This window comes from Botrytis deweyae, assembly GCF_014898535.1.
Source record: "Botrytis deweyae strain B1 chromosome Unknown BDEW_054, whole genome shotgun sequence".
Lineage (NCBI taxonomy): Eukaryota > Fungi > Ascomycota > Leotiomycetes > Helotiales > Sclerotiniaceae > Botrytis > Botrytis deweyae.
The window spans coordinates 33333-56877 of NW_024066261.1; the positions used below are offsets into that span (position 1 = coordinate 33333).

The 23545-nt window shown below is 43.0% G+C and overlaps 8 protein-coding genes across 8 annotated transcripts; 5 read left to right on the forward strand and 3 right to left on the reverse strand.

Moving 5' to 3' along the window:
- Positions 1 to 230: 230 nt before the first annotated feature.
- On the forward strand, positions 231 to 4018 carry EAE98_011848 (uncharacterized protein; the record flags this gene model as incomplete). Its single annotated transcript, XM_038959471.1, has 6 exons — positions 231 to 1902; positions 1979 to 2241; positions 2288 to 2922; positions 2982 to 3192; positions 3244 to 3687; positions 3773 to 4018. 6 exons carry the CDS (start codon positions 231 to 233, stop codon positions 4016 to 4018), a joined length of 3471 nt encoding a protein of 1156 aa, XP_038804124.1.
- Positions 4019 to 4727: 709 nt separating this feature from the next.
- On the reverse strand, positions 4728 to 7281 carry EAE98_011849 (uncharacterized protein). The gene is made up of 3 exons (XM_038959472.1): positions 7031 to 7281; positions 6082 to 6948; positions 4728 to 6012 (listed from the first exon to the last, which is right to left on the reverse strand). The coding sequence occupies exons 2-3, from the start codon at positions 6285 to 6287 to the stop codon at positions 5052 to 5054; spliced, it is 1167 nt and encodes a 388-aa protein (XP_038804125.1). The 5' UTR covers positions 6288 to 6948; positions 7031 to 7281; the 3' UTR covers positions 4728 to 5051.
- Positions 7282 to 8641: 1360 nt separating this feature from the next.
- Positions 8642 to 9542, forward strand: EAE98_011850 (uncharacterized protein; the record flags this gene model as incomplete). Its single annotated transcript, XM_038959473.1, has 4 exons — positions 8642 to 8771; positions 9138 to 9187; positions 9311 to 9479; positions 9538 to 9542. The coding sequence occupies 4 exons, from the start codon at positions 8642 to 8644 to the stop codon at positions 9540 to 9542; spliced, it is 354 nt and encodes a 117-aa protein (XP_038804126.1).
- A 439-nt stretch (positions 9543 to 9981) lies between these two features.
- Positions 9982 to 11491, reverse strand: EAE98_011851 (uncharacterized protein; the record flags this gene model as incomplete). Its single annotated transcript, XM_038959474.1, has 4 exons — positions 9982 to 10184; positions 10249 to 10390; positions 10491 to 11069; positions 11468 to 11491. The coding sequence occupies 4 exons, from the start codon at positions 11489 to 11491 to the stop codon at positions 9982 to 9984; spliced, it is 948 nt and encodes a 315-aa protein (XP_038804127.1).
- A 762-nt stretch (positions 11492 to 12253) lies between these two features.
- Positions 12254 to 14958, reverse strand: EAE98_011852 (uncharacterized protein; the record flags this gene model as incomplete). The annotated part of the gene is made up of 2 exons (XM_038959475.1): positions 12254 to 14825; positions 14885 to 14958. The coding sequence occupies 2 exons, from the start codon at positions 14956 to 14958 to the stop codon at positions 12254 to 12256; spliced, it is 2646 nt and encodes an 881-aa protein (XP_038804128.1).
- Positions 14959 to 16028: 1070 nt separating this feature from the next.
- Positions 16029 to 17807, forward strand: EAE98_011853 (uncharacterized protein; the record flags this gene model as incomplete). The annotated part of the gene is made up of 4 exons (XM_038959476.1): positions 16029 to 16631; positions 16680 to 17138; positions 17311 to 17467; positions 17560 to 17807. 4 exons carry the CDS (start codon positions 16029 to 16031, stop codon positions 17805 to 17807), a joined length of 1467 nt encoding a protein of 488 aa, XP_038804129.1.
- A 2160-nt stretch (positions 17808 to 19967) lies between these two features.
- EAE98_011854 (uncharacterized protein) lies at positions 19968 to 20567 on the forward strand (the record flags this gene model as incomplete). The annotated part of the gene is made up of 2 exons (XM_038959477.1): positions 19968 to 20356; positions 20471 to 20567. The coding sequence occupies 2 exons, from the start codon at positions 19968 to 19970 to the stop codon at positions 20565 to 20567; spliced, it is 486 nt and encodes a 161-aa protein (XP_038804130.1).
- A 670-nt stretch (positions 20568 to 21237) lies between these two features.
- Positions 21238 to 23058, forward strand: EAE98_011855 (uncharacterized protein; the record flags this gene model as incomplete). Its single annotated transcript, XM_038959478.1, has 1 exon — positions 21238 to 23058. The coding sequence occupies one exon, from the start codon at positions 21238 to 21240 to the stop codon at positions 23056 to 23058; it is 1821 nt and encodes a 606-aa protein (XP_038804131.1).
- Positions 23059 to 23545: the final 487 nt, after the last annotated feature.

Genomic DNA, 23545 nt, shown 5'->3' on the forward strand with positions numbered 1-23545 from the left:
TGGCCATCAAACCTGTGCAAAGCATGTGACATGGATCTTGCCAGAGAGAAGGGTTGTAACGCGGAGAGGCTCTCACAAGAAATCCGTATAAGAACGTGAAAATTTCCTGTGAAAGTAGGTAATCATTAGTTTTCAGGCGCATTCCAGATCTGCCCCTTTCACTTATCCATTCTGATCCATTCATTCTCAAATTCTGCCTTGCTGAAAGTTTCGCGCACACAGATATCAAGATGCAGCAGTACGTACGAAATTGTGCCCTGTGCAATGGCGGAAAATCAGAACATCAAAGAACTGAACATTGTTTGTTGGATCCCGACATTAACCCTTACCGGAGATTTGACGCGGAGCGACAATGCGACTTCTGTAAAAGAGATCATGAGCCTCATCAATGCAAGGAAGCCAAGGCAAACGCTTGTGGTAACTGTGGTCATGGATGGCATGACAAGCGTGAATGTATGCTAGACCAGAGTTTTGACTCTCATCTTGAGCAATTCACTCTCCCTAAATACAAAACTGCAAGCCAGATTCAAAAAGCTAGACCAGAGTCTCGGAGAGAAGAGTGTAGAGATAATTACAATAAAAAATTCAAGAAAGGACGCTACGCGCAGTCCCTGCCGTCTGCGACATTGACATCTACTCCTTCGGAATCCGGCCCATCTGAGACTGGTACTTCGGTATCCCGTTCTATAGAGTCTCATCCTCTGGCACCTAGTCTCTCGGCACCTGGTCCCGTAGCATCTGGCTCAACCATAAGTTTGTCTGAAGCCAATGCGAGTCTGCCAAGCCAATCGAGTCATCCACGTCAGAAAAGCCAGGCCTCGGGTCAAACCCAAAGTCAAACTCAAGTTCAAGCTCCTGCAGGTGGCAGTGATGATGCAGAGACAGGAGAGAAGGACGAAGCGACCATCAGAAAGGAAAATCGCGAAAAGTGGACAAGTGCAAGTCTTGAGCTCCCTGGATACCCTCCAGAGAATCAGATTCCACCTATTAGTAACAACAACCCTAACGCCAAAACGAACTTCTTTCAAGTTAGTATTAATCCCAACCCCGTCGATCTCCGGAGATACCGCATCGAATTTGGAAAGACACCCAGCTATGACTCTGCGGGCAAAATCACCCACAGAAATGTATTTAAGCCTGACGTGAAGCGAACAACGATAGATCAGATGCTGACAGCAAATCCTCCAACTGCGACCGTTTATGCAACTGATTATTTCTGTTACATAATTTCGGTCGGAAGGCTTTACCACGAATGTGGGGATGATCTAAATAATATTATCAACAAAAGTCATTCAATAGCTTCTGCGGATTCGACTTTACCTGACTTGACCATGACTAATGGAATTGTTTACGAAAGTAATGTAAACCTTGCGGAATTGCAACGTTTCGTGAACCGTGATCCAGCAAGAAATCCCAATTACAATCCTGGTGAGGATCTTAAATCTTTAAACATCATATCTTGGCAAAGGATACATTTGAGTACCTTTCAGGGGGGTCGGTTAGGAAACAAGTTTTATCCAGATAGCATGGGAAATCACAACGTCGATGTTGTACCCCCAGGTTTCAGTCCAGAAAGCCAGAAGTACCCACTCTGGAACCTTCGCTCGGGATTTTTCAGTTCCATGCGCCCTGGGAGCGGGTGCTTGCTTCTGAATGTGAACTGCACAACCTCGGCATTCTTTCCAGATATTATCCTTGAGAATTGGATTTATGCCAAATTCGGAAATGGAATTCAGCCTACAGACGTGTTGAGGATGTTGAGAGGAGTCAAAGTTACTTTCATCGGAGATTCTAAGCGAAAGAAGCGGGCTATTTGTGGCATAGATCCTCTAACTGTCTCTCAAAAGATGTTTACTCCGACAGGCGGAAATCCCATATCCGTCTGGCAGCACATGTCCAATAGTAAGCTTAGCAATCCGATGTTACAGTGCTTCTCATATCTCATTGTCCAGACGTAGCTAATTCTCGTGATACTTAGCATATCCTAAACACCAGCAAGACTGTTCTCAAAATGCTTGGTGTGTCAATGTAGGTAGTAGCATTAACGGGGGTATGAAAATATGGTACCCAGCAGATATGCTCAGAATTTGCTTGTGGCAACCCGCTGGAAAAAAGGCCGGGGTAGAAATCACACAACAAATGCTGACGCAGGCAACGAAGACCCCTTATGAAAACCAAAGGGCTCTTATGGTCGATTCCAAACCCCATTTAGCCTTGGTGCCACCACCAGAATGTTACGTGGTAAGTTCATTCAGATTCAAGATAAGACTTAAACTAATCATAACAGCCGTTTGGCATTAGAGTTTCACCAGATCTTTTGCTTCTTAGCAGAGTTCGCCAACTAGCTCCACCTGAATTGAGGTTTCGAAACCCCAACCCTAATAACCAAGATCGTGTGCGAGGCGTGTATCCAAACCTGGCAACTTGGGCCCTAACTAAAGTTGCAATCAAAAGGCCCCAAGATACGTTGAAAGGATTTGACGTGGTTAGCAATGTTTATCCTAAGTTATTTGTCATCAACCTCACGCAGCATCGCAATGCAGTGACATTCATAGAAACTTTGATGGGCCAGTTGAGAAATTATGGTTTCAGCGCGCAAACCTACAGTATGGCGCCTGCCATTATAGATGCAGGTCTAAATGCAATGACTTCTCAATTGCGTCGCGCAAGTGTGACGACTATATTGAATGCAGTAGTCACTAGATGGGAACAACAATTCAATCTCACTGGTATCCCACTGATTATTGTTTTGTTGCCTAATTCAAAGAAGTCGAATCCTCGTCTGTACTCGGATGTCAAATGGTGGGGTGACTGTGTCCGAGGCATACCCACAGTGTGCATCAGTGAGGATGCTATCAGAAAGGGAGCGAAGAAGCAAGGTGGAGACATAAAGATTGATTTCAATCTCATGGCAAATATCGCGTGAGTTCATATGCTAGTAAGCGGAATTATCTGTTAACTAAGGCTGACCATATTTTTAGTCTTAAAATCAATTTCAAACTGGGAGGCAGAAGTCATCACGTACAGGATCTCGGAGTCGAAAATGGAACCATGATAATGGGCGCTGATGTTACACATGTTGGAAAAGGTCAAGATGATGGCTGTCCATCTCAAGCTGGCGTTGTTGCTACTCGGGATCAACACCACATTCACTATTTGGCTTCAGCACGTCTACAGACGCACAATACTGAGGTATGCATAAAATTTCTAAAACCAAAGACTTTCACTAACAAACGTGACTAGTTCATCGAGGATCTTGAGGGTATGGTCGAAGAGCGCTTAGAGGCGTACTATCAACGCAATCGCCGCCTCCCAAAACATATATTGTTCTACCGTGATGGAGTTGGCGAAACTCAATACGGAATGGTGCTCAGAGAAGAACTTCCTCAAGTTCGTGTAGCGTGTATGAGAATGGCCACCAAATATGATGGGAACTCGCCATTGATCACGCTTTTGGTAGTAGGAAAGCGTCATCATGCGAGATTCTTCCCTGAAATTCCGTTGAATGCACCAGCTAATGGCAGAAATCTCATCGCCGGCACAGTAGTCGACCGAAACGTCAATGATCCTAATCGTACAAACTTCTATCTACAGAGTCACGATAGCGCATTAGGAACCGCGAGAACGGGTCATTACGTGGTAATTGTCGATGAGTCTGCATATGGGCTTGACAGATTGGAGCGTGTTGTAAGTAATCACTTTGCGTTTATGCACCGCAATACTTTCATATCCTCCTGCAGCTACATTTTAGATACTAACGATTTCCTCATAGACGAACAATATCTGCTATACGGGATCTCGCGCTACGAAGGGTCTCTCGGTCTGTACACCAGCGAAATATGCAGATATCTTGTGCACACGCCTCCGCTGTTACATGTATCCTGCTTTGCACAGAGAAATGGGAACTACTCTAACTAATGCGACGGTCACTCAGTATCGACAGAATGCCACAATCTGGAACAGTACCGCTGGTAATCCATGGCATCCTAATGTCAAAAACATAATGTTTTATCTTTAAAAAATGGAACAACGAGAGCGGTGAAAGAATCATTGAGCCGCTGAGTTTTTGATTGGGAGTTTGGGAGTTTTGCGGGAGTTTGATGAGATTTCGGGCTGTTTTTTTGTTGTTTCTTTCTTTCTCTCCCCTTAATTCATTGTCATACTCGATCCTGTCTTGCGATTTTGTTCTTGGTTGTCGGAGTTTGGGAAACGGAAATTATGAAGAAGAAAAAAATGATCTGAGAATTTTGAATGGGAGTTTTGAGTTGGTGTTCAGGATCTGATTTGTTGCAAGTGTTTGGCTTTGGGATGGAGTATGGGGTTTGGTCTGCTTTTTGGGTGTTCAGTTTGGGGTTGATGGTTTGATCTGCTTTCAGATAGAGTCTGCTGAAGAACAGTCAATTGAAATGGCAGATATCCTTGCATATGGCCTTGCTAATATGATAGTCTCCGCGTATTCCGTGACTCATGTTATGATATCACCGCAATGAAGAACGTGAAGGGATCTTGCCACTTAGCAATGGCCGACTGGTGATGGATGAGCAATTCACCAGGCGTACTCTAGCTTGTCTCTAGTCTTCAATTTCAGGACCCGTTTATATCAAAATATTAACTTAGCTACTGAATTCGTACTTTTAACCTCATTCTTCTCTCTCAAAGAACGAGAATTTAAATTCCGCGGCTCCATCCATGTCACAAACGTCAGAATCATTGGAAATATCAATCTCATCGCTAACACAGAATTAAAAGTAAATGAGCAACAAGAGCGAGTATGCAAATATGTAAAGAAGAATTAAGATAAGTGAGCAAGTAATCAAACTGGGTATAACCACTCCACCATTCACCATTCCATCCCACCCCTTTCCTCTCTTCGCCCATAAATCCATTATTCGAATCGCTGTAAATTCTTTTCCCAGTTCAAGTCTAGCTCATTTGGGTCTCCACGACCAGTAAGATATCACCAGATCCCAGTCTATCTCCCAAAACCCGTGTAATATTCCTTCTCCCCGCTCTCTAAATCTTTCTTTGACTTCTTTCCCTTTCAAACGCCATCAACCAACAACAGTGCCCCATAGTATACCACCGCCAAACATAGCTGCCACACTAATAATGCTACTAACGCTCAATAAACTCATTCCACTAATACCATGTCCACTCGTACAACCGCCTGCTATGCGTGCACCGAGGACCATGGCTATGCCTCCTAGAAGGGCATGAATTATTGATATTTCTGGGATGGTGGGTGTGTCGAGGGATATTTTAGGGAGAGGGGAGGTAAGAGAAGATGGTAATGTAAAAGTGTGAGAAAGGATGTAGGAGCCGAGGAGGATACCGAGGGTAAAGAGGTTTGAGCGGATGGAGGGGCGTGGTCTTTGTTGAGTGATTTCGTGGTGTTTCGATACACCGCTCCCATTTCCATTTCCATTCTCATAAACCTTTTCAGAAACAACATCACCACCCCTCAACCTCTCCAACCCCCACCAGAATAAATCTCCAATCTGTTCATACGCAGCACTAGTCCCCAATGTGTTCCCCGTCAACCAAAGACTTGCTCCCTGCGCACACCCGATACCAATACCTCCCCACGTCGCACTCAACAAACTTTGTTCCTGAGAATTTGAAAGCCACGAAGCAAGAAGAATGATTCCCCAACAGAAATTTTGATAAACATAAACTGCTTTTAGCTCATCGGCTTTGGGGCCGAGTTTTTGATATAGTGTTGGCTTGGAATCGGGAACGATTGGACGAGTGCTGGGAGAACGGATGAAGGGACGGATGAAAGAATATATAATTCCGCCAAGAATTCCTCCGAGGAAGGCGTAACGTCCGGATGAATAACCGGTTACGATTTGAGGGAGAACGGTCCCGGGACAGGCACCTGTAAGTGCCATACCAGTACCGAGGAGAAGACCTCCGATGAGATTTCCATCGTAGGGAAATAAGGACAGGGAAGAGGGTTGCCGAGGAGGAGCGATAGTTGGTGAGAGACGATGAGCGATGAGGAATATCGCTCTATGTTGTGTTAGTGAAGCTATTCTATCAAAAGAGCTTTGGAATACATGGAAAAGAGAGGGAACTTACGCGCTAGTAGCACTTGCTGATAGAAATACTTTCAGCATATGAAAAGATTCCAACTTCATCTGCGATACAATCACAGTAGGAGAATAAACTCCTGCTGCAGTAAGTGCTGCACCAAAAAGTACACCACTTAATATTGATTTTGCTCCTGTTGTTGAAGAAATTGAAATCATGGCGAATTCGTTATTCCGGATCTCAATGTGAACCATCTTGAGAGAGAATATGGTTGGAAGTTGAAGTATATGTATATGGAACAGAGACGATCTTCATGAACTAAAATTTAAGTTCATTCAAGAAATTGAATCGTGTCTTTCATAGCGTCTTGAGTTTTGGTACTAGTATTTTGATATGTGGGAAGTAGCAACTTTGATACCTCGACCATGCTAGAAGGATTTGTCATAATCATATGAAGAAAATGATTCACTTCTTTAACTACCTAGGTAATAAGATACGATTGAACAATTCTTTGATCCATTCTTTATTCACTCAAATTTATCAAACTGAGGATGACCTCCACTTGCAAGAAACTTCGCAAGCTTTCCACAAATGTGAAAAAAATACTATGAAATAATGTACACCTTGTGCATGAAAATGACAGACCTATAACGGTACATGATCGCAAATTCATTACTTGATAGTACTTACGAGGTACATAGCTATCTTCCTACCTTCCTTTGTTTGATGAATTCTCCGTAGTCAGATTGGTTCTCTCACCGGTATTTTGAAAGTATTCATCCATGAAAGGGAGGAAGCCAGCCCCATCTAAAAAAAAAATTGAGGTCGCCGATTATATTTCCCCCTAACAAAGAAGCCCGTGTGGTGGACTATTTTTCTAAAGAACTCAAAAATCCTTCCAGAAACTTTCCATTGCTAGAGTGAAGTTAATTATGGAACTTCTCGAAAATATAGAGAGTTTCAAAGTAGTATAAAGGAAAGTAGAGACGAGAGTTACTTTTTTCTTGAGAGATCGTTGCATATTAGTGAGATTCCCGAGATCTCTCGGGAAATAGATAGCCGGGTCTGAGGTCCCCGAGTAAGCGACTATGACACCCAAGAATCCTTACTTGTCGGCGAGGATGCTACTGCACCATTTTACTGCCTTTATAATTTGCGGGGATGCGGGAATTTGATTTAGGATGATGCCCGATAGGTATTTAGGGAAAGGAGGTACGGGTCGGAGGGAATATGGTTACAATCCTATGAAATGAGGAATGTCTTGCCCTATGCAGATTAAATGAACTCACCTTGGCTCTCCTGTCATATACGGATATGTTGATTGATGGATTGAATGATATGGTGATGGGTAGGATGGGTACGAGGATACATGAAAAGTGTACTTGAGCAATGTAACTTTCGCATGTTGACTAGGAAGTGAAGCGTGGCTTCGGAGATTCGGGGACTTGCAAGATGGAATGTTTCGTATAATGGACATTCGTAAAGAAGCTTTAGAATGATTAGAATCGGTGAGTGGTGCATTTGTGAAACTTCCGCCGTATAGCAAAGTTTGTCGTATATATCTGTTCGCCGGTTTGCGAGCTTGAGTTTCTATAAGGATGATGGAAAGGCTTTAGAATGATTAGAATCGGTGAACTGTGGATTGTACTACCCCGGTTGTACATCCGATGGGTGGCTGCTACCTTCGTTGACTTGCGAAGCTTGTGGAAGCCTCAGCATTGATAGATATATGATCAGTCAATTTTTGAGTATCAAATGAAGACTGTAAATACATTTGAGTTGACGAAACCATTCTGTTATGCATCAATAACTACGCCGCGGTGACCATAGATTACGCATTATCGAACCAGGCTCTTGGCTAGAATTATGAGGAAGAGGCCAATGAAGGGGGTTTGATGATGGAGTACCAGATGTATTTTCGAAGATATTTCAAAAAAAAAAAAAAAAAAAAAAAAAAAAAGCTACATGCACACAGAATATGCAATGCAAAGGTACGAGGAAGATGATGCGAGATTGAGAAAATTGGTTTTGCGGGAGAGTTTGCTTGTCTTCTTCTCGACAATAGAATAGCTTCTCAACTTTACCCCTTCATCAATCGGTAAATTCACGGATCCTCCCAGATGGCTCAACTGGGGTATTGTATGTTGATATCCCCTCTCACATCCTCATATAAATCTCAAGGCTCTCTCAAGGTGTCAGTGAGATGTCGAAACTCTTGTACTCGTTCGTATATGTTCGTACATGTTCGTACCATCAATTAATACTGCATCCCCGCCACTGTCATCATCCAAAAATAAATCCTTGTCCCCACACACCTTGCACAAATCCTCCTCATAAATTGCCCCTCCCGAAAAAATCCCGATAAGCACTCCCGTGCCCCTCATTCTCATCATGCCACTTCCATAATCAATCCCCACACTCCCCACCGTCCACCATTGTCCATCTCCCGACTTCCTTTCCGACTTCGGGTTATGGTACGCATGAATTGCTTTTCTTGCTTCGTATATCTCTACCTTTGAACATCTTTTGAATTCATCACATTGACTTTCAACATACAAACATACACACGCATTTTATACCCTCTTCTTTCATACAACACACATTCAAAATGGCACCAAAAGGACCCTACAAGCTCGTTACAGTTAACAAAGTCCCAGCTCGGGCAAAGATCTTGATTGGAAGAGTGGTCGAGGATGTTAAGGAGAACTATACCATTGAATATGTCAAAAACGCTGAACGTGAGTTTGATCCATGGTCTCTTCTTTCCCTATTCTGGTTTTTGCTATTGGCTTCGGACTTGGGGGTGGTGTTGTGATACTAGAGAGGGACAACAGGGCATATGGAATCGCAAAGGGAAGATGATATGGAATTTTGTAACTCTGGCATGACTTTGAGCGGGTAGTCCCCTCTGTCAAATAGCCAATAATCATTCGCTACATAGGTGAAGTCTCAATGGCTCCAAATCCACAAGTATCATGAATGAAATCTTCATTTACTTCATGTTTGAATCTGCAAGCAATCGACGGCTCAGAATAAAAATGAAGCACGTGAAGAAATTAATAGCTAAACCGGGGGACTGAGCAATGATACTAACTACCTCATAGGAATGGAAGATGTAAAAGCCATGGTTGAAGAGCAACAACCAGATGTCTTAGTACGTATCGATTCTCTCATTTTCTCCATAACTCTTAAACTCCCTTACCACCTACACCCTCCATCTCTTTAGCCTCCCCCTTCTCCCGAGTTTCTTCCCCAACCCCCACTGACACTCCCCAAGTTCGTAGCCTCGATGTGGACCACCGAAGAAGCAAACGAAATCCAAGAAATCGCCAAATCCACCAAGCCAGGTATCAAAACCATGGCCATCCCACACGGATTACAAATCGAAAAGGGCCCTGATGCTGTTGTCGAGTTTTTGAAGGAGCAGTGGCCGGGACTCGTTGATAGTGAGTTATTATTTTCATTTTCACCGGATTTGATAATGGTAAAGCTAACTTTTCGTAGACTAGAAAAGAATGATGAAGTATAGTAGGATAAAAGAAGAAGGCGGAAATAGATACATGTATAGATGCATTCATGTATGAATATTTGATAATACCCATAGAGAAATCAAAGTATAAAAATAATCACAATATCTACCTAGGTAGTATTGAAGTATCATGTATAAGAAGGGGAAATATTATTGTGCCATAGTAGGCACATCATATATAGAATCAAAACCCACTCACTGTATTTGCTCAGCCGAGTTATGAAGAAATCCAAAAGCAAGAATATCAAGTCGTATATCGTCCCTTCATCCCATTTATACATATTGTTACCCATCCTGTCTATTAATCTCACCATTACACCCCCTCTTCTTCTCTATCCTCACGAAATCTCAACCATTCTATGAAATCTCTCGATATATCCACCACATCATCACATCCTCTCCCCCATGCCAACCTCCATCTAATCCCTCTTCTCCTCATAACCCCCTACCCCCCTTTCTCTTTCCCCACTCGCCTCCCTCGCATACCCATTAGCCATCAGCACAAAAATCGTCACCAACAACGTCATAAACGCAATCGCGATGAGCAATTCTTTCTTGCGCTGCAACTTTCTATCTGATGAGTTTGTGGAGGAGGTGAAACGCACGCAGCAGTTATTGTGGCCTTCAGATTTTAAGTTATTGTATAAGAGATATGGAACAGGAGAGGGGATAGAGGAGAGACTTACCATTCATGACTAATGCTTCCTCCATATCTCTCGATGCATCGGTAAATACAACGCAGCAATTCTGTCCGTTTCCTTGGATTTCACCTCCTGCATTGATACCTGTACCAGCGGCTCTTAATCTGCGGAGTTCTTCATTTTCCAACTGCGTTGTATCGTTAGCTTGATTTTTTGATATTTTGTTCTTCTCATCCTGCATCATCATCTCCTCTAAGGGTAGGAAATTATAAGAAAGAAGAACTAACAAGCAACCTCCCAATACTCTCCTCCAACCTCTCCATTCTCCTCTCCAATCCCTTTACCATCAATAATCCCCCCGTCCCCTCTCTATCTTCCCCTGATTCATCACCTCCAGAAGTAGTAGTCGCTACGCCCCAAAGTTCCACTCCACTTCCTCCGCTTACACCACTAGCCCCACTGACATTACTAGCCAGTGTCCTCGTACTTGGCGTTGGGCGAGGAGTACTAGAGCGGGAATGAAAAGATGGTGGTGCGGAGTCTGAATAATTCGTAGTATATGAATTGTTGAAAGGAGGGAATGGTGTAGTCCCTGCTCCGCTTGCTCCTCCTATCGCGTTTCCATATGTGTTGCTAGAGGTGAATTGTGAAGAGCCTTGACTATTCAGATGCGCAACCTGACTGCTGTGAAAGCTAGGCGGTGGGGTACGGGATGAGATACTAGTGATGGATGTTCGATGGCTTGAAAGGGCGGATGAGGGAACAGATGTAGGAGTGCCGGAGTTGTAGTTGTAGGAGGGGCTATTGTGAAAGATTGGGTCGAGGAGAATCGGAGGATTTGAGGAGGGAGATGAGGTGCGGGGGAGCTAGATGAGGGGTGGTCAGTTGATTGGTGGGCTTCGCTTTGGGAGTGAGGCAGAGAATAGGATGAGATATAAATGGGTATGAAGTATAGAACGTAAGGTGTAGTGCCTTGCGGAGGTAACGAAAAGGTGGAGAAAAGTGGCTAAACATGAGAATAACAAAAGCAAGGCGAGGAATAGCAATATTCACCAATACATAAACGACAGCCTCCTCTATCTACTAGACACTCGGTGCATACATAGCAACTCCAATCAAGCATCACGAAGCACAATACAGAAGTAAAAGTTTCCAATCCTCAATCTCCAATCTCCAGATCCCTCCGAGTTACGCAACCCTCATCCCCTTCCATTGCGCATTGCAATTCTAGTCCCAATCAAACCAAAGAAGAAAAAAAACTCACAGCTTCATAACGCGAGCGATTCATCTTCGACACTTCCGGGACTCCCGACCTAGAATCTCTTCCGTATACCCAAACTCTAATTCTATCCGCGTACCTGTACCTGAAAGGTGTGGATCAAAACCAAACCGTTTGCAAATAGACTTGACAGGAACCAGAAAGCGTACGTATTTCCTTCCGCGTATTTCAATCGACAAACTATGAAAATGAACAAAAAAATTCCAAATTTTAAGATCTCACTTCTTTCTGCCTAGAACTCAAGGGAAAACCGCAGCTATAATAAAAGAAATCCTCTCTCATGAAATTTCGCCGCGTCATCCAAACTCGGCTCGCAAGCTTGGGACACTGCCACAATAATGGGACGGAATGTTATTTGCTCGTGAACGATGATGGATTGCGATAAGACTTATTAGACTTGCATATGCGGGGTCCAGATTTCTGCCACTTGACGAATTGAGGAATTCTGATTGGTTAGTTCATAGCCCCGTAGGGCTTGCAAATCATGTGACGAATGGGACTTTCTAGGCAGAAGCATTTAGACTTGATCTAACATTCAAGTCTCATCGTCAAGCTTCTAGTATGAATATGAACGATGTGTGTAAATTTGTTTCAAAAGATAGAATTGTATTGACGTAGCTAAAGATTTCAGTGTTAAAGATGCCATATCTGCAATGATTAGTTCTTTCTAAATGTTAGTCTGCGCTCTTCTAGATCAGCAATAATACACAGTAAGTAGTATGACAGCAATGATAGCAAGATCCTCAAATATCCATATCAGGCCATCCCCTCTCACAAGTTAGCAATAGTAGCAGTCGTCTTTACATTGACTTCCTCTTCGCGCTCTCCACAAACAATTCTCTTCGTCCATCTTATCTCTTCCCAATCCGTCACTCTCACATTGATGATATGCAACAGCCAAGAACCATTTTTTACGTCCTTCTTAACTCTGCCCAGACATCTTGCCATCAAAGATTCGCTTGATTCGATGAAAGTTCTACTTTCACTCTCCGCCAGTCCCGTCGTCTTAAAGTTCGCGAGAATACCCTTAGCAAATGGTGGTCGATCATGAAATAAGTCTGCAAATTGAAAGTGCTGTTTAGTAGTACCAGGTTCTCGAGATGAGAAATTGACACGGGCAAAGAGCTCGATAATTGCATCTTGACCTAACGCATTGCATCGACCTCCTTCTTTAAGCATCTCACCAATCCGGAAACAAACACGAAGAATGGTTTGGGACGATAATCCATTGATTGGGCATCGATCTTGAACTATTTGGGGAAATTTCGGCCGAGCAAACGGTGTGAGGGGTAGATAATCATCACTATCATCCAGCCACGGTTCCGATATGTTGGTTTGAATCGATTGAACAGGTGTAGACAATTTCTCTAGACGTCTGTTTTTCAATAGTTGGATAAGAGCCTCAGAAGATTGAATGACTGGACCTTTGACCGACCTCAAAGTCGTCGATGTAATATACCTCCAATCTGCATCTTCCTGTGTCGCTGGTGGTTTCGATGGACTAGATTTATCAGTGGATTTGACCAGCGCTATTCCGTTAGAAAATGGTTCTCGGGGCGTTGGTGAAGAGAATTGAAGAGTATCATCATATACTTCCCTGTCAGTATCATCACCGTCACGCGGAAGGGTTAAACTTGGTGGTGGTTCAAATGATTCTACAACTCCTTGAAATTGACTTGTTCCTGCGAGTCGAAACAATTCTTCTTCCAAATCAGTATCCATTGGAAAATCGTCAACCTCATCTGCAACGATGGGTGGAGATGTAGCGCGAGTGACTTCTTGCGAAAGAGTGACGGGATCATGTAATTGTGTTTTCCTCGTGCGTAAAGAAGAAACAATATGTGAAATGGAAGGTGAACATGGTTGCTTTGGAATGCTTTGGATCACTTCGTCTCTCATGGGAGATTCGAGAATAGCAGGATCTGCATCCAATGCTAACAAATCTTCATCATCAATGTCATCGCCAAAGCTATCGCTGTCAAAACAATCTAGGGGAGGATTTATGATCGTTAGCATGCCTTCTTCAATGACTGGTAGCTCAGAATGATTGTCGTTGTGATAAGTTTCGGCACTGATTGTTGGCAAAAGTACCAGTGACTGTTGATAATTCTGTGGTTGTTCTTGCTCGAATCCTGTGTTGGGCAGCCGATCATTAACTTCTGGAAGATGTTTATTGTATTCTGGCAACTCGGAAGTCATATCTCCAAGCTCAGTGGTCACACTGCTGTCAATTGTTGGCGGAACTAGTTGCGATTGCTGCCTGTCAACATCATTATTGGTGGGGTTTTCAAGAGCATCCTCCGGTATTCCTTCACCAAAGGCGGAAGACCCAATGGTTTGGTTTAGCGAGTGCTCAATTTGGAATACCTTCTGCTGCGTGACAGAGGCCAATAGATTTTCAGAAAAGGGATTGGTTTGAAGTTGGTTAATACGAATAGTGTCAGGCTCGTTGCTATCGACAGATTGTTTTGAGATCCACAAAGCTTCTTCGAAAAATGAGCCACTTGATATATGCCCATAGTCTGATGAGGTATGATTTGACTCTTCAAAAACATATCCATCACGATGCTTACCCATGGTAAGATGAGTGTCGTCTCTTTTGCTCGCAGTGATCGATTGATTCGCCAATACATTCTCCTCGCGAGGTACATATCTAAAAGCTGCTAATTTCTGTAAAGTTGTGTTCGCGATTCCATTCGAATTACGCTTCATCTGTTCCTCAGTTGTCGTGAAACCTTGTAGCCGATTGATGGGTTGTGATTGCTCTCTCGAAGACTTTGAGGTGAAGCAAGACAATGATGGTTTGGTAACTGTTGAGTTCTGAAACAACTCTGAAGATTTCTTCCGCTTGGTAACTGTGGCAGAAAGCGCTCTCTTCTTAGATCTCTTATGAGTATCAGGTGGTGTAACCAATTGAGAAACAGAAGGCCCGTCGCCTAATTTGTTGGGTGGTTGCTCAAGTTCTTGATGAGCAGGTATTGTTTTTACTCTAGAAGGGACCTTGAATGCGGGTTGCGATCCTTTCGTAAGAATTTTCCTTCTCTTCGGCGATGCTACCTCAAATAGTTCAGTATCACAATCTTCAACGTTAGTATTTGTATGCGATTTGGCATTGGGTAAGATTTTCGTGGGGCCATTCTTCGAGCGTGGAGTTCGTCGCTTTTTACCACCTGAAGTGGGAGGACTCGGGACGTCCTCTGGTAGGTCGTAGACATCTGTGTTGCGCAAAGTTCTCAATGGATCGATTGTGCGTGTCAAAGGTGATATTGGGTTTAAACTTTTTGAACGGTTAAAATTGATTGGAGTGAAGGATAAATATGGGCGCATTGCTGTTTCTGGCGCACTGTTTGTTGATAAAGTGTTAGCATGACAGGATTGAAATATGACAAAATCCAGACAAACATATGTGACAGATTTTCTTGACTTTCTCCTTCTCCTCTCAACTCCTCTTGATTCAAGCCTTGATACTGCGCCATCTTGACCATATTTCAATTCATCAGCAACTCTCCCTCAATCCATCACTTGTTGCACCACCCCCGACATGCCCCTCCTTTATCAATCTCCCCTCTGCTTTACGTCATCAATTGAAAATTGGCGAACGACTGAACTGAGTATTGATATATCGAGTTCAGACGGTAAGATAGATGTCTCGCGAACCACGGGTAAGAACTAACAATTGATACTGTGTAGTTGAAAGTTGCCGATAGACGTCCTGGAGATTGAAGTTTGACTAAGAGAAGCTCCAAAACGGGTGTATAGAGCCTAAGGCTCATATGCCATTAAAGTGGGTACCTCGGACACTAAAGAGCCGTCCCGCCCCGCTTTACTAGTCTTCTTTCAATCCCTCTACACACTCCGTACATCACATGCTTCACTTAAAACATAACCAAAACCAAAACCAAGAAATACTTTGACTTCGTCTGAGTAATCTAAATCAGCAACTCACTCAATATTCATACTTACTGGCTCACTACTTGTCGTCGACTCATTATTGAATGTCTTAACTTCACTAATATCGATATACTGTACTAGATACACTAGCTACTTCTGTACAGAGAGAGGAAATCAGTCAGATATCACCAAAAAAAAAACATTCACAGATCATCCAACCCAAACCCAAATCCCCCCTCCCCCCACCTTCCACTTTAAGACGTGGCAGGAGAGCATTTGACATTAAAATCTGATAACTTCCTTCCTCGACAACTCACACTACATACATTTTGAATCTCATCAAATCATTACAGACTGCATCCACTTATTCTTGGTTATCCCGATATATTTGTTCGTCCTTCCTGCACTCGTACTATTGGTCTCTTGTTAGACATTCCGGAAGAAGCTTGTAGCGAAGCCAATCCCTTTCCTAGTCAAGGCTCCTGAGATTCGGGTAGGCAAATATGTTCTCTTCGGTCAGTACTCCATAGCCATTCTCTACTCTTGATTCTTGACTTTCTTCACTCCTCTTATTTACTCCGGAATTGCCCCATTCTTAACAACTCACATCACGAGATTATGGAGACATATTCGTGATTTGTGAGATTTATGACTGATGTCCTCCTGTCATGGCGAGCATGGTAGTAGGTCTGCCAAGAGAAAACTTCAACGTCGCCATGCAAGATCTTACACTGCATCATACATTCCTTCAGAACCTCACTCCGACTATTTCCATAGAGGTCATGTGGGAAATCTTCTTTTTGGCAGACAGAAAACAACAAAGACAGAAGAACTAATATATGTTCGTCGTAAACAGAAGAAACCATATTCAGCAGTTACCGTCGCTATCGAGCGTCTCACTAGTGAAGAAAACGAGGACGATGCCTATGGCGGTATTCCAGAGTTGGTAGATGTTATCAAACTTCAAGCTACCGGCCCTAGAGAAGCCACTCGAGCTCTTCGAAAAAAGCTCAAATATGGTAACGTACAACGTCAGCTTCGAGCTTTGGAAATTTTGGATGGCCTTGTTCAGAATGCCGGCCCAAAGTTTGAACATGTTTTTGCCTCCGATGATGCTTTTCTCGAACGTCTACGTGTCTGTGGTGTTTCAAGCACTTCAGACCCTGCAGTGAAAGCTAAGTGCAGGGAGCTATTTCGAGGCTGGGCAATTAAATATAAGAAAGTTTCTGGAATGGAAGACGTCGTCAATCTCCTTCATGTATGTATCATATGGATGTTGTAATATCACTTACTAACGCACTTCAAGGCACTGCCTGATACAAGGAAGGTTGTCACGCAAGATAGATCGAAAGTTCTCCGTGAAACAGAGGAAAATCCCTTCCAGGATGACGAGATTGAAGAGCCATCTACACCTGTTTCTTCTAAACCAGGTCCCTCTAAAGCTGGACCTTCTCACTCAAGACAAAGCTCATTAACAACTGCATCTGCTAGTACCAGAGAGCGGGCATCCTCAATTATGTCTGGATCTGCTAAGAAGGTCAAGAAAGATGATAAGAAAGACAAGAAGAAGAAACACAAGCCTTTCAACCTAGAAGCCGAGAAAGAAGCAATGAAGGCTGCTATCGCGGAATCAACTGTTGCATCTACCAATCTCTTGAACGCATTGAGACATATCGATCGAGAGAAAGAGCGAATTTCTGAAAACAAGACAGCCTCGCAGTATTTTGATGCCTGTAAACTGCTACGAAGGAAGATTCTTCGATATGTAAGTTTGAATTCAAGATCAGTGTGTCCAGTAGACCATACCAGTAGACTAGATGTAGACTCCAATGATCCAATTGTATTGGAATATTGAATCTCTCTGATTGTCAGACTGCAGTCCGCACTGTGGTACTACCTGGTTAATACATACTTGAATTTGCTAACCGTTTTCTCAGATCCAACACGTAGAGGCCGAGGAATGGCTTGGAGGGCTTCTTCACGCAAATGATGGATTGGTCAACGCCTTAATGACGTTTGAACAATTGGATAGATCGATAGACGCAGACAGTGACTCTGACGACGAAATGGCCGAACAAGCTCATCTCTTCAAAAGTATGTGTATTTATCCTCAAGATTACCTTCGATTTTCGAGAATAATTAAAACATTGAAATGTCGTATTTAAGTACGTACTAATACCATACAGTGGCGGAAATCAATAATGCAGAACGTAAGGCAGGACGTAGAGCTAGTGATTCAACAACACAACAATTACATGATCTTACACTCGGTACAGGCCCACTTACAGGCCCACATAGTCCAACTAAACCGGCTCATCGTCCTGCACCACCTACTCCCGTTCAAACGACTCACCCGAGAGCACAGGAATCGGAGGACGAAGAAGATGAGGAGGATGAAAATGACCCGTTTGCTGATCGCAATGCTCTTGATTGAGCGTAGGTTTTGGATGCTTTGTTCCCGCGGAAGACTACCGTCTGGGGTGATGGATTGTGGTGCATTGGATGATGTGGATTGGTTGATTTGGATTGGCCGTTTTGGAAGCAAATGGGAGTTGTTTTATTGGTAAATCATAGCATGGATGGAGGAATATCGTTTGAAGCGGTGCAGTGCTGTGCAGTGAGGTGTGAAGCTTGGCGGTGATGAACTGAGGCCGAAAGAGTTATGGATAATGAATGAATAGATGGGGAATAGGATAATCAATTGCGAAAGTGTACTAAAGGCATAGTTTAGGATCATGATCAAGTTTTACTACTCTGCAAATTGAATCTCTATCTTCGGTGACTGAAAGACTCACCAACAATTCTCAACGTCTGTGGAAAACTCTGGAGCTTTTGCATGAAGACTTTGGGATACACGAGGTGTATACTCATACCAAGACTTCCGATTTCCCATTAAGAGAGACTATGGTAGTATATACTAGGTATGCACTTCAAGAGTAAGCAATGGAATTTGATATTCATTGTTGTAGATGAAGTTGGAGTAAAATCTGCCAAGCGGGGTCGTGCTATTTGGGAGTTAATATCCAATAAATAGGATGTACAATGAACACATTATGAGTTCCAGTGGAGCATGTACTATAATTCTCCCTTCCAGCCGATATTTAGATGAATCAGCAATGTAGAATCTATTCTAATTCGTCGCCGTGACTTCGAATAGGTTCCGAAACTTAATTTCTGGTTGCAGCTCATCCAGTGTACAAGTTCGACATGAGAAAACTACAGTATGTCATTATCATTGTTTGGAATGCGCGACCAGCAATCTCTTATGGTTTTTGATGAAAGAGCATACAGGTCATTCATGCAAGATATGAATTTATGATATCAACAGTAAAATGAGAATCGACCTCTCGATCATATTCAGAGTTACGCATTTCTTGTTGAGCTTTCTCGTTTGCTGTCTATCTCATATTTCTAATTTCGTAATAACCAATGGTTTGGAGATTGGCTGGAATAATACTAATAGTATAGGTTTGCACATTTGACAACCCCAGTATGAGCTATGTTCATTTACTTCGTTCTTTTTGGCATCTTCCTCCCTCGAAGTTGTTATGCTATACCTAGCCACAGAGATGTTTAAAAGAGTTGTTATTCATGACTGCCAGACTCAAGCGACCTTGACTTCTTCCGGATGATGCCCCTTCACTGTCGGAGCTCGATTCTAAAAAACTGCTTTTGTCAATCCCTCCTTTCTCATACTGAGTCCACTCATACTCATACTTAGATTCTGTTGCTTGAAAGGTTCATTCCGACCTATTCCAAAAGAAAACGTGTTCTGGTGGTGTATTGGCATCCTATTTCATACCTTTACATGATTGGGCATAGAAATGAGGTATTTCACACCCAAAGTACCGCGCTCTAAAGGCTACTGCCTAGATACTAGGTATTGTAGCAACTAAATATCTCAGACCCTTCTTCGCCAACAGCACCCTTGTCTATTTGATCCCGTGATGGTATTTCCAACTCCATCAATTGCTCTTCCCTCAATCAAACTTATTAAAAGGACAAAGTTGGTTCCTGAGATCCATGATAGAGGAACAAGTGTACGTCACACTCATCCAGCCCTTTCTCCACCATGATACACAATGGGCACGGGACTTCCACCTAAGCCGGAACCCGGATAAGTTGTCCAATCAGATCTTACAGGGTTGTGGAAATACCTGGTCCTCCATGCATATAGGGTCAGCCTTATAGGTTGGACTTACGACTTGGGATGCCGTTCGAGCCTTTTTGATGATAGGATATTCGCCGAGTAGGTAATCATGGCACAAGATTCCTCAGTTGGAAATGATTAAATACTTCGATGCTCGCCGCGAAGAATGAAGGTGGAATGTGTGCAATCTTACTTGTATTCATTCCGAGGAACTTTGACAAATGAAACGTGTCGGATTCCAAGAACGATAATACATAGATAACGATATCTGCAGGATTCCAAGAAAAAGAGTTCTGACATTACTTTTTGTATACTTATTCGTTTTGAGGTGTGGTGGGGCCTGAGTGAACGCCTCTTTCGATAAGTGACCTATCAACTGTTCCAAACCGAGTGAGCAACTCAACCGCATATAAACCAATATCCCTTCATTAGCAATCGGTAAACATGAAAAGATCACCACCATCATTGTCGTCGTCATCGACATCAACAGGAAGAGAAATGGCATTGGATGATTACGAGAGTTTAAACTCTATCACCACGTTGGATACCCAAAGCAGCGATTCTTCCGATATCAGAGTTGCAGGGAGAGGAAAAGGAAGGGAGATGGAGATGACAGAATTGACTCCTACATTTATAGGAAGAGAAAAGTCACCTACTCCATCGATGTTGATGAGGAGAAGAACGGAGGAGGAGTCTTTGCGGAACGGGCAGACGGAAAGGAAAAGATTTGAGGAAGCGAGGAGCGGAAGTGTGAATAGAGGGAAGGGAGGGGAGAAGAAGGATGGGGTTAAGAGAAGACATTCGAGTAATGAACATGCTAATGTCTATACTGAGTAAGTTTTTCCAAAGGCTTTGGTGTTGTTGACATTCTCGGCTAGCATCTTGATAGTCAAACTTTCTGCAGCAATAACTTCCACATTGCCATGTGCTGACTTGGAGTAATATAGGTGCGGAAGACATTCAGACGATTGGCTATTCGGAGGATTCTCCATTACAGATGCAGTGAAGAAGATTTGGCACAAGGATGGAAAAGATTCGGGATGAACTTTGAAAGAGTGGGCGGTTGAAGTAAAGAAACAACAGCACAAAGAGTTGCGACAATCGACGGACCTACGTTGAAATGCTCCGTACACATATCAGAATTGAACAGCCAGCGTGTCGGCTTTGTTGAGGAGGGGGGAACCTCCACGGCGTTTGTATTCTTGTCGAATTCCTATTAGGAAGAGATCTAGCTGGTGTTGGTAAGGGGAGGTTATTTTACCCCTCGTGTTGGGTTGGAGAAGACGTGATGTCTACGTTGAGCACCATGACAATCTGAGGAGCGTTTTGGTTCTGTCATATAGTTTATAATTCCAATTCGATAATTGGTCGATGATTTAAATCTCCATATATAATTCCCTAGTTGATGTTTATTAATGCAATGAATTTTGGTGGAGTATCATAAATTTCACATGAACGCTAAACTTCCATTGATCATGACGCTAGACCCCAAGCCAATTGGCCCTAGGGAAAAAAAGTTCAAAGCTCGAGGGGATCGAAATTTTGACTTCTAAGAATAATTGCAATTTTTCAGTGAATCAAGTCATCCTCTGCGCTCTACATTTTGAATTGGATTTTTTTAATGTTGAAATGCTCTAGGAATCTTTCAAGAGCTTTCATTTCAAAACCTTTACTATATAAAATTACCCCAATTCGATCCCATAACTTCTTCGCAATGACTCCATCAGCAGACCAAGGACCGGATCGCAAAAGAAAGCAGCATCAAGGCGGTCGAGCTCCTAAAAGACAAAAGGCCTATAAACCAAAGCCAGTCAAGGAGGGATCATCTGAAGAAGTTTTGATAGCAGATGTGCGGGCATTGTTTGAGGCGCAGAAAATCTCCAATGCTTCTCAGGTCCCCATCGAAGATGTAAATCCCGAGTCTGCGAAGGTCGAAAATGGAGCAGAACAAGAGGAATCAGCATCCGCTGAATCAGCGCCTGTTGCGGCAGGCACTCAATTAGAAGCAGCATTACCAGAGAGATTCACGGAGATCGAAGTCAAGGTCGTTGAGATATCATCCACAGGAGACGGACTTGCGCTTCACCCACCTACGAACAGAATATATGTTGTGCCGTTCAGTGTGCCAGGGGATATTGTAAAGGCGAAAGTCATTACACATTTTCCAAGAGACAATTACTCTTTAGCAGACTTTATTTCCGTGGTTCAACCATCTCCTCTCCGAGATGATAGTCGAGTCAACTGCAAATACTTCAGCAAATGCTCCGGATGCCAATTCCAGATGTTAGATTATTCGGAGCAACTGAAACACAAGAAATCGATTGTTGAGAAGGCGTACAAAAATTTCTCACAACTTCCATCGGAACTAGTACCGGCTATCTTGGATACTATTGGAAGTCCATTACAATATGAATATCGCACAAAGCTTACTCCACATTTCGACGGACCACCAGGTTATAGGAGTAGGTCAAACAGGAGGAGTGATACTAAAGCTGCTTTTGATAAGGTTCCAGAAATTGGATTTATGCAGAAAGGGAAAAGGGCAACATTGGACATTGAGGATTGTCCAATTGGAACAGATGCAGTAAGAATGGGAATGAAGCTTGAGAGAAAAAGAGTTGCAGAGGAACTCCATAAATACCAACGAGGAGCTACGATTTTATTACGAGAGAGTACCAAGAGGATTTACAAAGGCGATGCGGAATACCAAGAAGATATGGAAACACCACCTAACACCATTAAAGTCACAACTCCCGAGTATACTGATCTGAAAACTTGCATTACGGATAACAAAGGGGAATCGACAGAATACATTGACAAATTCCTTTTTACCAGCATTGCGGGATCTTTCTTCCAAAACAACAATTCCATTCTTCCCGTTTTCACCCAATACATTCGAGACCATGCTTTACCGCCTCCAGGATCCTACTCCCCAGACCTACCAAAAATCCAATACTTAATCGATGCGTATTCCGGCTCCGGACTCTTCACCATTACACTCTCATCTCTCTTCAAATCCTCAACCGGAATAGATATCTCAGACGCTTCCATCATATCTGCTCGTCGCAACGCTGAACTCAATAATTTAAATGCATCAAGATGTAGTTTTATGGCAGCGGATGCACCAAAACTCTTCAAACAAGTCACTTATCCCAAAGATGAAACGGTGGTAGTCATTGATCCTCCAAGAAAAGGATGCGATGAGAGTTTCTTAAGTCAGTTATTGAAGTTTGGACCGAGAAGAGTGGTTTACGTTAGTTGTAATGTTCATACACAAGCGAGAGATGTGGGGGTATTGGTTAATGGAAGCGAGGAGGGAGTTAGATATGAGATTGAGAGCTTGAGGGGTTTCGACTTTTTCCCACAGACAGGGCATGTGGAGGGGGTGGCGGTGCTCAGCAGAGTTGACGGGGAAGTCAAGGGTGGAGATGCGGAGATGGTTGATGGCAAAGAGGAAGTGGCTAAAGAAGTACCGGCCGAGCCCGAACGAGCCAAGGAAGAACCGGTTTTGAATGAGGTCAAGATGTCAGAGTAAAAATTGAGTTCTCTAAATGGACTTTCTGCCTATACCCTTAGAAGGCTAGATCTTGATATTCGATTTCATTTTCAGAATATACTATCAACCAATCAAAATATTATCAAACATTTATTTGCTTCCCTGCTTGATTTCTTACTTGCTTGCCCGCCAAGTTGCTCAAATAACCTCCTTCCAAATCCAAGTTCTTCAAGATATATCTCTAATCTCCCCGCATATATTGTGGAAACTCCACTCCACTCCGCCTCCACTCTGGCAATACTTCGTTACATCTACCTACCATCAGCCGATAGGAGGAATAATTGTTTTTCTTTTTTACTTCATCATATCTCGTACTGCATTTCTCTCAAATTCAAAATTGTGGGATCGTGGAATTGTCAGATCTTGGATCGTTACATTGCATGCATGGTCTGCTGAGTGGTGGATAGGTGAGAAGTGAGAGGTGAGAGGTGAGGGTGAGAGGAAAATACAGGATTTTATGGAGTAT

Bases quoted from the DNA above. Each gene is read 5' to 3' on its own strand.
- EAE98_011849 (XM_038959472.1), bottom strand. From the start codon at position 6,287: ATGGTTCACATTGAGATCCGGAATAACGAATTCGCCATGATTTCAATT. The intron at 6,013-6,081 runs GTAAGTTCCCTC...AACACAACATAG, and splicing joins TCAGCAAGTGCTACTAGCGC to AGCGATATTCCTCATCGCTC.